The sequence below is a fragment of the Cavia porcellus genome, unplaced genomic scaffold (assembly GCF_034190915.1).
Source record: "Cavia porcellus strain 051 isolate PalLab524CR breed Dunkin Hartley unplaced genomic scaffold, mCavPor4.1 scaffold_10, whole genome shotgun sequence".
In the NCBI taxonomy this organism is placed as follows: domain Eukaryota; kingdom Metazoa; phylum Chordata; class Mammalia; order Rodentia; family Caviidae; genus Cavia; species Cavia porcellus.
The window spans coordinates 27,906,822-27,921,906 of NW_026947493.1; the positions used below are offsets into that span (position 1 = coordinate 27,906,822).

At 43.2% G+C, this 15,085-nt stretch overlaps 1 protein-coding gene across 18 annotated transcripts in view; it reads left to right on the forward strand.

The window, feature by feature from the left end:
* Positions 1–15,085, forward strand: part of Cadps (calcium dependent secretion activator) — a 453,294-nt gene that overhangs the window by 273,813 nt on the left and 164,396 nt on the right. For all 18 annotated transcript variants that reach the window (XM_063257158.1, XM_063257159.1, XM_063257152.1 and 15 more), the window contains exons 7-8: positions 3,820–3,931; positions 6,210–6,349. In XM_063257158.1, coding sequence (XP_063113228.1) covers positions 3,820–3,931; positions 6,210–6,349 — 252 coding nt within the window. The remainder of the gene's footprint in view (positions 1–3,819; positions 3,932–6,209; positions 6,350–15,085) is intronic.

Genomic DNA, 15,085 nt, shown 5'->3' on the forward strand with positions numbered 1-15,085 from the left:
ATGACTACATAAGCTTTTGAGATGGGTATTTGGGTCTAGCACAGAGGAATCTGAATAAACACCAGCTGCTTTTATTATAAAGAAAGGCTGGTGCCCCTTACGACTAGGAGGAGACAAAGAGTAGACATTTTCCGTGGTGTTTCTCCTCCAGAGAGGAAAGAAGCAGGAAAAGGCGCTGAATGTTAAACCTTGGGGATTCCCATAACAACTGGAACCAACTGAAAAGAGCCAACAGTGGCTTTCCCAGAACCCTGAACTAGTGAGGGACAGAAGTTTCAGTGCACAGCCGGTGGCTGCCAACACCCACTGCGCGGCCCTCCTCAGGCCAGGCTAACACCGGGTGGCCTTTACTCCAGAGCTGTGGAGCTCTGTGGGCTTGTGACCACCAGCTGCACTGCCTTCATTTTTACAGAAGCCATTTGGGCTTTATTCTCAAAGATCACCATCTGGCAGTTCTTACTGGTTTTATCCTTGAAGGTGAGTTTGTGAAAGAAATCCTGTGAAACAACAGAGCATGCATTTGAACAGAGGAAGCAGGAAAAAGAGAAAACTTTCTATTTTAGGATCTTCAAAGGCACATTTTCTCTTGATTCAGTGTAAAGAGTACTTGTGCTTTGAGTTTGCACTGAGCTCTGAAGCTGAGGTTAAACTGGAGTGTGCTCCACTGGGGCCCTGTTACATTTTGAAGTTTGGTGAATAAACTGGGATTCAATAGTAGTAAAAAGTTGAGGTGAGCTAAGATTCATGGTAGGAAGCCCAAAGCACAGTTGTACATGGACCTGGTAGAGAAAGCGACATGATACTTACTTGCAGTGTGTCGTCAAGGCAACCTTCATGGTTTGAATCATGTCCAGCTTCCAGGGTCTCAAGCACCACTGGTCACATGTGTTATGTGCAGAACATCCTTGGGGAGCAGAGATGGTGTAGATAAACTGAGTTAGTGTCTGAGGAGCAGGCCAGAAAACCCCTGCAAACGAGCCCAAGATCAGTACCCCAGGACTCACCTCCTCTCTGCAGCATTGTGAGCTCAAGAACTCGGTTTCCAGCAGAAATTTTCCTCATCCTTTGGCTATGCATGATGAATACTCTAAGAGATTAATAGCACAGCTAATTATAAATAAATTAATGGTCACTTTGCCAATGTTGCTGATTACTAATAATGCTTATTACTGATAATTATAACAATAGCAGCAATTTGGTCACAATTCACTAGAATAAAATGGAGAAGATCTTCAGTTTCTCCTTAGTTTTGTCATCTGTGAACTGACACGCATAGTATAAATATTATTATAAAATAATAACTTTTATTATTTGCTATGTATAGTGGAGATGCCAATGCCCACCTTTTGTCCCTTGCATGCAATCAGACACTTGGGAGGGGCTTGATAAATATGTGTTGGCTCTGGGAGGCAGAGGCAGAAAGACTGTAACATTAAACCCAGATTAGAGCAACTAGCAACTTAGCAAGTTATTAAGACTGTCTCAAAATAAAATAAAATAAAATAAAGGCTGGGATGTAGCTCAGTGTGAAGGCTCTGAGTTCTATTCTCAATACCAGTATGTAAGTGTGTGTGTGTGTGTGTGTGTGTGTGTGTGTGTGTGTGTGTGTTAGGTAGATGACACAAATCTAAATGATTTTAACCATTACTAGAACACATGCCCTTAGTTTTGGAAGGGAAGGCAGCCACAATATGCTGGGTTCTTTTCACATTCTAAACCCCATAGCTATTTTTCTCCAGCTAATTCTTTGAAATGAATTTATTTCATAGCTGTATGTTTGTATGTGACTAAGCCAGGATTTCAGCTATAGATTTTTCTTCTGAAACCTGTCGTATCACCCTTGCTAGACTAGAGTTCCCTATCTTAAGGGGATGCTGCAGTTATTTCCAAGCTCAGTCAGGAGTTTCTACCTACACCTCTTAACATTTTGTGGCTATGTTGAAACCTGTCTGCTCTGTGTCCACCCCTTGTAGCTGTTGTTACTGCTGGAGACTCTTTTGGTGGTTTCCATGCATTTAGATGCCCATTGGTCTGGCTCCCTTCATCTCTCTTGTTCTGGAGTTCTCCAACTCTCCCTGCGTCTTTTAGTTTACTTAATGGAATTCACTTGATTGAGTGCAACAGTGAGACTAGAAGTCAAGTTTCTGTAATAGTCACAAAAGAAAAAAATACAAGCAGCCAACAAGTACTGGATAAAAATGTCAAGCCCACTGGTAATCAGAGACATACAAAAGCAACAATGACAAAATTGGGCAGGGGAATAGCTGAATAATGTTTCCGAGTGCAGGCAAGAAAGGAAACTCTCACTTTGCATTCTCAGTCTCAAATGTTAGAGGGCAGTCACTCTCTACAAGTATCTCAAGCCTGGTTAGTGTTCATTGGTGAGCACACGTCCCAAAACTGTGTAAGAAGAGCTCTAAATATTTGCTGATGAATGAAAGGTCTTCCACTTAGGGCTCTTTCCCAAGGAAATGTCAGAGGTAAAATAAAAGAATGAATGCCCAACGCCATTTCATAATATACCACTGGTTAAATAAGTAATAATGAACCTATAAGATGTAACATTACCTCGCTTTAAAATCCAGTTTTAACAAGTGTTTTACAGGATAGAAATTGATCATATAAGGCAAAATGAGAAAAGTACAAGTGTATCCAAACTGTATTCTGGCTCTGTAGAAGAGCATATATTCAGCACCATTTGTTTATTCAACAAATATGTACATTTTGTCTTCTAGGTTTCAAAGCAGTGTGCTAAGTCCTGGGTACACAATGTAAACAAAACACATAACCCCTAACTCAGAGCTTACAGAGTATTAGGGAACTCTACCATTAAGCAGTTAGACAAATAAATCAGTTATTAAAATCCTCATTGCTGGGATGCAAAATGAGACAGTATTCTAAAGAGAGGTTAATACTGGAACCCAATTTAGACTGGGAGATTAAAGGACATGTTCTCAGAAAAGGTGGCATTTAAGCTGGGCCTCAAGGAAGTGCCCTAGTGAAGGGTCAGGTAGGACAAACACTGCCAACAAAGGGAACCATGCTTGCAGCAGGCTTGAGGCAGCAGAATCAGGAGGCCCATGGAACAGAAAGAGATGAGGGGGACCCATCACAAGGGCCACACTGTGCCCACCTTGATCACCACACACAGGCACCAGCAGGGCTTGGAGGCTCAGAGCTCCCCCATTAACACTTCCTGAAATTCACTCTGACTGCAGTGCAGAGTTGATGGAGCTGAATCCTCTGCAAGAACAGTGACAGGTAAATAACAGGCTACATCCAAGGGGTGCACCAGGGAGCCAAGCCCCACAAGCTACCCTGACATTGAGCAAACCAGATTTCAGTCCATCTTTGACTCTGGTGGGGTGGTGCTTGGCACATTTCTCTTTCCACTTCCTCTCTGGGTGCTGTGGAAGTGGGGTCCCCCACCTCCCCACTTCTACTGCTAAAGTCTCATTATAAAGTCAAGTGTTGGCTCACATCAAATGAAGCCTCATCTCAAAATCTAGAACTGCAGTTTTTTAAGAACTAGAGACTCAAAAGAGGAAATGAAATGAAGTTGTTGCCCTGATGTTACTTCTGAGAGATTCCTTCTAGTGCTCTGTGAAGACTTGTGACAACTTCCTGAGAACCTGTCTTGCCTTTGCCTAACAAGTTAGTTCACATTTTTTGTCACTTTGGCAGCTTTGGAAAACTAAGAGGAGGATGTAACAGCTATTGATGCTCAGATTAGACCTGAATCACTCAAGCTGGGAGGGAAGGGACAGTTTGCAATGGAGGATGACAGGGCCACACTAACCCCTCTGATTCTGTTCACAGATGGGGCACCCAGGGTGACTTCTCCACTACCCATGCACTTCCTGCTGTGAAGGTGAAGCTATTCACAGAAAGTACAGGTGTCCTGGCCTTGGAGGACAAGGAGCTGGGGCGGGTAAGTGCTCCCCTCTGTCAGAGTTATCACAAGGGCTTAGAGAAGATCTCCCAGGCATACATCCAGCACACAAGTCACCTCAAGGCCACATCATCAGGTGCTAACAGGCTCATCTTTGAGTTTAAATCCAAGGCTTCTATCTCCATTTTCTGTGTGACCTTGGAAAACTCCTTTATCTCTCTGAACCTCAAGTTCTTTTCTATCAACTTGAGCTAACAAGAGTGTGCATTAAAGAAAACAGACCTTGGATTCTCAGTACCATCAAATCCAAAGGCCTTTTATAGCAAAGATCTGCAACAGCCTTGACTATCTTGAGGTGAAACTCTTAGGTAATTTAACTACCTAACAATGTTAAAATAAATACAATAGAATTTTAAAAAGAAACTCCTCCTAAAAAAATCCCAAATTTTTGTAATAAGAAAACTTCAGAACTTGAATATCAAAGATCTCAAGAAGCAGTGCTCTACCTTCCCCTGTGTGTGAACCATTTTGAAGGTGACAGTTTCAGCATCCATTGTGGAGGGCACAGTGTCAAAGACTCCCAGGCCAGAGCACCCATAAACTGATTTACTGAAGAGACAGGCAACTCTGGGTTTCCTGGGTTTCCTGTGCAACGTGGCAAAGTACTTTGATATATCACAGTTAGGATCTAGACTGCATTCACAGGAGAGAAGCCTTCCTACCTCTATTAGTAATTGTAGGAATATTCAAAAGTGATGTGGGATGTAGGACATTTCCTCCTGAGGAGGCCTCATTGGGGCACTGCACATTCCTGGTACACCTATGGGACACCAGCGAGACCACTGTCAACTACTCTTGTCCATCCAGGTGTTCTTGAGAACCCCCGAACACCCTCCAGTGGCGATATCAACCTCTCTAAGAACAGTGAGATAACAGAAATATTTCTCCTTGTATCTCAGCTTTTGGCTCTGCACTAAAAAACCGTGATATTTTCAGACCTTGAGTTTGGCACTTGTTGGCTTAATTTACTTTTGTGACCCAACACTGTCTGTGACACAGGCTGCAGTCTCAGCAGCACCTAGCAAGGCTCCTGTGCTCCAACTCTCACCCAGCCCTGGAGCCTCACTTGCTGCAGCCAGCTGCTGCTTGGTTGACCAGTTTGCAGTCACTCCAGCAAATCAGATTCTTTCCCACTGTGGGGGGTGGTGCTCTTCCTGGTGAACTCCCCTGCCTCCCAACTCTCCTAAGGGCATAAGTGACTGCTGCTTCACTAGGGAGCCCTTTCTTCTATGCCTCCCTCCTTCCCACACTGTCACCCTCTGTTCCTGCCCTCCATCACTACAGACTGAACTAGAAGAGCTCCTCAGGATCAAAATGCACACTCTCACTCACCACCTTACACCCCAAGTGTGACAAACTTGTGGTGGTTTTGCCTGTTCATAAACCCATGTTACTACTCCATGGCAGCCCCAGCAAAGGACCAAAGGCTGGGTGAGTTGAACAATAGAAACGTAATTCCCATGTTTCAGAAATCTGGAAAGTCTGAAGTCAAGAGTCCTCAAGGTTCTGCTTCTGTCTCAGGATCCCTATATCCTCAGACAGGGGAAAAGAGAAGGGGTCTTCTCTTGTTGTAAGATCACCAGTGCAATCAGCAGCAGCCCCATCCTCATGGGCTCATTTAACCTTATTACCTCCTATGCACTTATCTCCACATTCGGTCACACCTGGGTTTGTATAGCTCCAGCTATAGAGTGGGGTGATGTGGTTCACTTTGTAGGACTTTTCATCAGATTTAATTAATCCTGGTTGGAGGTGCAATCCATCTGAAGGCCTTGTGACCTTAGCCAAGACATTTCCCTCTCTGCACATTTGCTCTGCCATCATGAGATGCCACCCTAGACATACACGGCCTGCATACTTAGTAGTGACCCCAAGGCTCAGTTTCTCTGCTTTCCTTTTCTGCAGGCTTTGAGAAATTTTTCCATTTGAAATAGTGAACAAAATAATAAAGAATGGAGGGGAAATAGCAGATTAAAATTATTCTCTACTCTGTGAGAATATTTCTCTTTAGTGTATCTTCTTATTTGATGATGAAGAGAATAATGTTCTCAGTACTAGGTTTCCTCAGTACTTCTAAACGTTAGTCAAAGCAGACTCAGAAATAATGATGCTTCCTTTCATAAAGCCCTACCACGTCTCAGCATCAAGGTCTCTAACTACAAAAGCATGTCTACGATGATACTTACTCTCTGTCTCTCTCTCTCTCTCTGTCTCTCTCTTATGTTCTGGCTATCAAGTTTGTCCTTTTTCCTTACAGGTTATTCTCCATCCCACCCCAAATAGCCCCAAACAATCCGAATGGCACAAAATGACAGTTTCCAAAAACTGCCCAGATCAGGATCTCAAAATCAAACTTGCTGTTCGAATGGATAAGCCTCAAAACATGAAGCATTCTGGGTAAGTGTTTCATCCTGGCATGACCATTGGGATTATGGCTCCATTCATTTCTCAGGATGGAAATGAAAGCAGGGGCTGGGGCTGAGGCTGGGGCTCAGTGGCAGAGTTCTTGCCAAGCCTTGTCTTCAGTCCCCAATGCTGCAAAAGTTAAATTAAATTAATAAAGTGAAAACAAAACTGACTTTCACAGGATGATATGGAAGGAAGCAGGAAAGGTTTGTGAGACATTATTAAAATATTTGATTTTCACAATTGCTGTAAGCTTCCTCAATGCTTAACAACTATAGTTTTGCATTTTGTTATCAATAGAGAATAATGTCATCATTCTCCTCTTATTTTCCTTCTCCTTCTTCTCTCCTGTTTCTCCTTCTCCTCTTTCCTCTCTTCCTCCATCTTTTTTTCTTCCTTTTTTCTTCTTCTTCCTCTTCTCCTCCTCCTTTTCTTTCTCCTTCTCCTTCTTCTTCCTCCTCTTCTCCTCCTCCTCCTCTTTCTTTCTTCTTCTTCTTCTTCCTCTCTCTCTCTCTTTCTCTCTCTCTGTCTCTATCTCTGTCTCTCTCTGTCTCTGTCTCTGTCTCTCTCTCTGTCTCTCTCTCTCTCTCTCTCTCTCTCTCTCTCTGTCTCTGTCTCTGTCTCTGTCTTTGTCTCTCTTTCCTTCCCACTCCAGGAATTTCCAGTAAGACTCAAACCTTCAAACCTTGCAGCAAATATGCATGGCCTTCCCATGCATTTACAGTCACAATGCCTAGGCAAAGGCCTGCAGATTGTTCTGACCCTTCATCAACAGCCACTCCGTGAGGTATCAACAGTTGCTGTAGCCACCTTCAAGCAATCAGCTTGACATTTTAAGGTTTAGGCCATCATTTAAATAAATGTCAAAAAAAAACCCACTGAAAATGTGTGATCATGTTCATAATATTAAGGTTTGAGAGGAATGTTCAATTAAATAATTTCAAGTAGGGCAAAAAGAATCAGCAAAGTGTGGGTTTATTTTATAGATCAAGCCATGATCTGTACAGAACATGTTTACTGATGATTGGATAAATGCTGATCCATGGCCTATTAAACTAAATCACTTGGACCTCACAGTGTCAGAGAAGGTGGCCCTTAATGTGAGCCATGTAACTCTGCATAGAGGACTGCTTAACCAGCTGCAGGACATGGATTGTTTTTCAAGTGTCCTGCCAGTGTCCTCTGCTAACCAGCTAGAGTTCTGCTGAGCTGGTCACCAGAAAGGTCTCTTTACTTCTTCTTCAGATGAAAGTGCTATAGCAGGAGCTTGAAGTATTAACACCACCATGAAAACCAAGGCCTGGCTACAGAACTAAGAATTTAAAAAATCATTATCAAGGCCTGAGCAACAGCTGGGCTGGTTTAAACATGAGAAGTCCTGTTGGACATGACCAGGACAAGAAGTAGACACGCCAGTGGAGGGTCACGGTAGACACACGGCTGGACAGCAAAGAACAAACCCCTCCCAGGAGTACATCTGAGATCAACGGAGCAATCCAGGCCCAAGGTTTCAGGGAAGATAGTGACATGCCTACCGGAACACTGGGGCGGTTTAGATATAGAGTGTTCCAGAGGACACAGCAGCCACCCGTGCAATGGAAACCAAGTTCAGCATAGACTTGTGGAATTTGCATTCTGCTGTCTGAGAGAAAAGTTGTCTCCAGGCCCTGAGAAGGGATTATGGTGTGAGCAGGCTGCTGGGGAGTGAGCAGGACCCTAAGAACACACTAAGTCCTTTTTAGATTTCAGGGAAGAAATGCAGCCAGCATTTCCACCTCCCCATCGTATCCCTGGCATATGTCTCCAAAATATTAACATTCTTCTCTCGTATGCTTTTGCCCTCAAGGGTAAACATGTAGGTTCAAGACAAAGGAGTTAAGATTTCTGATAGGTTCCTGTGGTGTACCAGGAAAGATCCTGTATTTTTAGCAAGATCCTGAACTCATAAATACTCAGGGAATATTTTCTGGGCAACAATGAGCAGGGTGGAGGAAGGAAAAGAGGGAAATGAGAAGGAGATAGCAGATGGAAGACAGAATGGTAGGAATAAGCAAGAATATGAGCAACATGTATCACATATATACATTAAACCCTGCCCCAAATGCGAAGCTGACGGGGGAGGGGGAGGTAAATTGTGTAAAACAATCAAAATATGTTATATATAGTGCAAATCTGACAAAATGAAACTCTTTAACCTGTGTAACCAACTAAAAAACAACAGAAAAAAAAGTAAAACAGAAGCAAGAAAATGATTTCTCTTATTGAAGAGGTCATTTTGATTAAAAAAAAAAAAAGCTATTCAAACTGCTGTTTCAAGAAAAGTCCTTAAAAGGAGTGCTCAGCCCAGTGCTGAGCCCCTAGGAGGCGGGAGGGTAGGTGCTCCCAACACTCACTGGCTGACTCTCTACAGCAACCACTGAGCACAGGCATGGCTTCCACACTGGCCAAATTCCTTTCCCACATTCTCTTCCTGCACTGTGTTGGAAACCGCACTACCCGCCCAGATTCAGGATTTTCTTCTGTTGATTCATTTGTAAAATCATCAACCTATTTTAAGCTAATTTGACCCTACAGACAAATGAGGAAATGTGTAGCTCATTTCTGACAAGTTCCATAATGCTTTGTAGCACTAAATAGTCATTCAGCAGTTCCCTTGCCTTGTTCACAAAGCCTCTGGGGGATGTGGTGGTGGTGTGGACGGCAGGGGGCGGAAGCAGAAAGGAAAAAATGATCAAGATGCAGCGTGCGTGTGGACCAGCTCCCCAGCATGCATGTAATTACGATAAATCACAATCATGTAGAAATAAATAAATAAATGCCCACCCGGAACAGACATCATCAGGATAGGGAGAAATAATGTGCTTACTATAAATTTAAAAAGGAAAAAATAAAATTACCTTTGTCAGGAAATATACCAGAATAGCTGCAAAAAGTGAACAGTAGATGCCTAAACAATCAGACCTGAAGTGGCCTGATACAGGGGTGAACAACCTTAGCTACAAAAGAGTGATTCAGGGGAAATAAAAATGTGTATAGACTTTTTTTTAAATTTAAATTTAAAATACTTTTGTTGAATCCCGTTGAGTGGAAAAGGAGAAAGAAAATACCAGAGCAATGTCACAGCTTAGAGAAGGGAGGGAGAAAGAAATGTTTTAAGAAGCCCGGCTAAAATGATAAACTGTGTCCACGTGACCAGGTGGCAAGGAAATCAGAATCACTGTGAGGCCCTCCTGGGCGGAAGGATGGATGTTTCTGGAATAAGCAGTGAGCCATTCAGAATCTTTTTATTGTCTTGGAGATGTCAGAGAGAAAAATCAACACTGCCTTTTGACCTTGGAACATTAGTGTCCGGCAGATCTGAGAATCCCCGATTTAGAAGTGCTTTCTCATCGGTCACCCTTTACTCTCACACGTGCCCCCCCCCCCACTTTCTTATTTCGTCACTGAAGCAGCTTCATGGGGATTGGGAATTATCCCAATAAAGGATCCCTCCCTTTGCCCAGATGCTCAGACCAGCAACTGGACTGTCTCTGATACTTTTCCTCCTCTGGCCCACTGACCTCCGACGGCTGTCATTTCCCTCTTGGCTAAGGCTTGTGTGCTGTACGCCATCCACCCACTCCTTCCTGCACCATCCTGTGGTCTATTTCTCACTCTGGAACCATGATAAGTTTCTGCTTTGTTTTGTTTTTTAATGAGCCTGAGGTCTGGGGATTTAGCTCAGTGGCTCAAGCACTTGCCTGGTAAGCACGACTTTGTGAATTTCATCTTCAGTACCAAAAAAAAAAAAGGTAATATGAGCCTCATCCTAGCACTTGAACCCTGAAAAACAGCTCGTGAACGACCTCTCATTCAGAGTAGAGGCCTTGCTGTTACCAGAGTCATAAGGCTGCTCTATCTGTATCACCTTAACCACTGGCCTCTCTGGATTCCTGAAAGACTCCACCCTCACTCTCTCCCTCCTCAGGACCCTTGTCCCTGCTCTCCTCTTGCTTGCTGCCACCCTCTTGGTGTCTGCAGGCTCTGCACCTACTCAGAACACTCTACTTGGCCCACTTATGCGTTACACCTATGTGTCTTGTCTCCTCCCTCTCCCTCCGGCTCTCTGATGTTTGTATCAGAGCTCTTAGCATCATGTCATACATCACATGTTTCTCTGTTCATGTGTTTATTGACTTTTTTACTAGACTAAAAATTCCTTGTCAGAAGAGGCATCTGTCCCCTTTGGTCCCAGTACCTGGAATGGATCCTTACATGTTGCCAAAGCCCAACAAATTGTGTGTTGTATGCAAGAACAATTGGAGGGAATCCCCACTTTACAGATAGAGAAGCAGAGGCTTCATGTGGTGAAAAGTCATGCCCAAATCTAGAGCTAGGTCTAATCTAGACTTGTGCATTCCTTCCAGTTAAATCTTCCCTGTGGACCTGAAGTTTAATTAAAATGGTTCCACTTTGGAGTCATTAAATGAGCATAGTCCACCAACCAGGAGTAATTGACAGCAAGTCTGATTTCCCTTCTATGTAATAAGAAGCCTTAGAGGGGATTCCATGTAGGACCCTCAGCCACTGAAACCCCCTTCCTCTTAATTTTCCTGCCTGCACCATTGCTTTAGACTCCTCAAAGCCATCATCCACCTCTGTCCCCTCACAGGGCTTCAAAACACCACTTCTGATGGTGCAGACTCTCACACTGGGCTGCTTAGACTGGACTGGTCCAGGGCTTTGAGGATCGCATCTTGTCTCCCTCGGTGACTTATTGTCTTAGTCACTTTTTACTCGTTGCTGAGACAAAATACCTCAAGCCCAGAGTTGGGAAAGGAAAAGTTTATTTCTTACAGTTTTTGGAGGTTTCAGTCCACACTCAGTTGGCTCCAAGGCAGGCTGGCATGGCTGGGCTACATTCATGGCTGGGCTACAGTTCATGGCAGCAAGCGGAAACCAGCAAGAGAGAGACACACCTTCTTCCTGCCATTACATCACATCCTGGCTCCACCCCTATGTGGGTGGAGTAATGACACCACCAATCCAAGCACTAGACAATGAACCAATCACAAATGCACAATGCAAACTCATGGGGTCTGGGGGCCACAGACATAAACCATGACACTTACTAACTTTTAAATGTCAAAAAGATCAAGTTGTTTGTTAATACTGTTCATATGCTCAATCTCCTTACTGATTTCCTATCAGTGACTGAGAAAGGGATATGTAACTCTAACTGTAATGCTGGATGCATTCTCCTTGTTCTACTTTTTGTTTCTATGTATTTGGAGTTTTGTTATGAGATGCATGAACATTGAAAGTTATGAAGTCTTCTTCGTGAATTGACCCCGTTATCATTGTGAAATGGTCTTCCTTATTCCTGGGGATAATCTTTGACATGAAATTACTCTTTGTGACAGTACTATAGCAATCCATCTTTTTTTAAAAAAAAAAGCTGTTAGTATGGTAAATCTTTTTATTCCTTTATTTTTAACTTTTATCATATAATTAAAGTGTATTTCTTATAGGAAGGATAGATTTAGATCCATAGATTTTTAAAATCTAATCTGAATCTTTCTTCCTTTAATTGAAATACTTAACCTACTTATATTTAATGTGATTACTGGTATGGATAGGTTTAAGTTCATCATTTTGCTATTTGTCATCTTGCTCTTTGTTCTGTTTTTGTTTTTGTTTTTGTACCATTTGATCTTTGCTCCTTTTCATCCTCTTTTTCTGACTCTTTTTAGATTATATTAGTTTCTACTTTCTTTATTGTGTTATTCTCTCTTAAAATGCCAATCTGTTGGAGTCCTTGGCACAGACACTTACTCGCTATGGCCAAGTTACTTAACCTCAGAATAACACGGAGGTAACAATACTGCTTGTTCCATAGGGTTGTGGTAAGCAGTAAATGAGTGGAAAGGGTTAAAATGAGAATTAAAGGGTTAAATGGGGAGCACTTAGAACAAAGCTTGATATATGGTAAGTGCCACAATTCACTGAGTTGGTGGTGGTGGCCTTGGTATTAGTAGTTGCTTTATTACTGCCTACTTTCTTCTGTTCTTTACCCTTTTCCAGCCCATACTTCTTGTGCCCAGGCACCTGCAGCTCCCTCCTTGTTTCTCTCCACCCCTCCAAAGAAGATTGGGGAGCATTCTGCAGGGGACCATGGCTCTTGTCTCACTGTGACTTCTGTTCTTATAAGACATTTTCATGAAGCATATCTAAAAGTGGGAACAAGTTCAAGAGCTCTGTCGTGTAACAACGATTAATAACCATAGACACTTGAAGATCTCCAAGAAAGTAGATTTTAAGTCACTCTTCCCATAAACATGATGATGAGTATGTGAAGCAACCATAAATTAGTGCAATTCAGGTATTCCAGGATGTCAGTGTGTGCATTTCGCTATATCCTGTTGTACACTTACATATGTAATGCTTACTTGCCAATTAAAAATCAACTTAAAAGGTAAAAAATAATACTCATAAAAGAGAACTGGCAATAAATGTGAGCCCTGCCTCCTAACCCCATCATGCATCCAAGTAGCTCACGGACCATGGGAAGCAAAGGGCAACTCCCACTCAGCCAGCCTCACTGTCCTCCTCAGCCAGAGCAAGAACATGTGGCCCAGGTCCTTGCAAGATGAAACCTCAGCCTCTCTGGTTTCCATGTTGCACTCACCCATCCTCCCCGGGGTCTTGTGCCAGTGGCAGAAGATCCTGGAAAATGTCCTTTCCTGCAGTGCTGCTCATGCCTAGGCATCCCAGAAGGAGATGCATGTGGAGAGTTTACGGGCTTTGCCTGATTGCTGCCTGCCAAGGGGTCCAAGGGCAGAGGGACACTGAAGCCTTGGGATTTTCTGTGACTCATTGACTTTTGGAGATTCTTTACCCGAGTCTGTCTTCTCTTTCTCCTTTTAACCTTTTGTGGCATACTCTAGCCTGTCATATAACTCAGACACCCTCAGCAAATGACAGGGATGACACTGACCTGATGACATGAGTTCTACAAAACACTGCAAGAAAGAATACTTGGGACTCATGATGCCAATGGATTTCAGAGTTCCAAAACCAGACAGGTGTACCTCATTTTATTTTCCAACAGTCATGCCCAAAAACAAATTCAAAGTATCCAAAATGAACCCTAGCAGAACAGAATATCTCTCTCTCTCTCTCTCTCTCTCTCTCTCTCTCTCTCTCTCTCTCTCTCTTCCTCCCTCCATCCCTCTTACCTCATCTTTCTCTTTCACCTTCTCTTCTGTATTGCAGACTGAACCCAGGGCCTTTGCACTAAGCTGGATTCCCCTGGAAATTTTTTGTTTTTCATTTTGAGACAGAGTCTCACTTTGCCAGTTTGCCTAGGCTGAACTCAAACTTGTGATCCTCCTGCCTCAGCTGGCAATAGGCTTACTGCGTGCCAGAGACTGTACGCCTCTATGAATCCTTGCAGTAGTCCTGATAGTAGATACTATGTTGTCTTCATTTTACAGCTGAGGAAACAGGCACAGGGCAGCTGAGTCACAGGAGAATTAGTGTCGTGGCCAGAACTGCCACTGGGGTGTTTCCCCCTAGTTTGAGACATAAAACAGACCAATAGAACAAACTACAGCTCGCTACACTGGAATGCCAGCTTACATATTGGCAATTCAGAGCTCCACACCTGCTGAGAGCTCAAAGGGAGCGCTGAGGGCACCCTTGCCTGCCTGGCCAGATGGATCAGTCCGTGGGGAGCAGCTGTCAGGGGGGCACCTGTGTGTCTGCCTTCGCATCTGCTCCAGGTGCTCTGCATTCTGTTCAGTGAGCACATTTCAACCTGAGGACACAAAGTCCCCGGGCTGGCTGGAGGGAAACCCACTTCACAACCTCTGCTCCCTCTTGGTTTGAGTCCTAGAATGCCGTGGGAGTGATGCATTCAGGGGAAACCCAACCCTCACCCAAACCAACTGAAGTTTTCTAAGGAGAGCTGTGAATTTCTCTCTGATCCCACTAGCTTCGTTTTCAGAAGCTTCTAACCAGAAGTTCCCTCTGTTCAATAAGAGTAGCAATTCATTTTTAAAACTTTTTTCAGTTTATTTTTAACTATGCATGAAAACATAAATATTGTACGTATGCATGGAGGTACCGGGAGCTGTTTTGATGCACGTACACATTGTGTAATGTTGAAAGCAGGGTAAACGCGGCCATATCCTCAGTTATCATTTCTTTATGAGGAAGCACTGCTGATTTCTTTAAATTCCTTTCTTTAGTGTTTTGAAATGCACAGAATATAATTGTTAACTGGAGCACACAGGACTTCTCATCTCTGTGCCTAAGTAACCTGGCCCACCTCTCCCACTTCGTTCCTCATGCTCGCATTTCACTGAATACACCTGTTTGCTGGCTAGAATGGGGGACGCGGCGTGGTAGAGGCTGCTTCAGAACCACAGGGCCCTGAGTTTAAATTCTGATCGCATCACTCGGCAGCTGTGGGCCCTGCAAAAATGACTCAGGCTTTCTCATTCCATTTTCTTGGCTGTGAATGAGGAATTACAGTATAACAATACAGTTAATGACTACTTATTTTCTGCCCTGCATTTTTCTAAACACTTTATGTTTCTACTTTAATCCTTGAACAAAATACCATTATTATTATATTTTATTATCTAACAACATAATATTGTTTTTACTATGATTGGGCTATTATTATCCCTATTGTACAGATGAGAAACTGAGGGTCAGAAAGGAAAGTTCAAAGAACTTGGT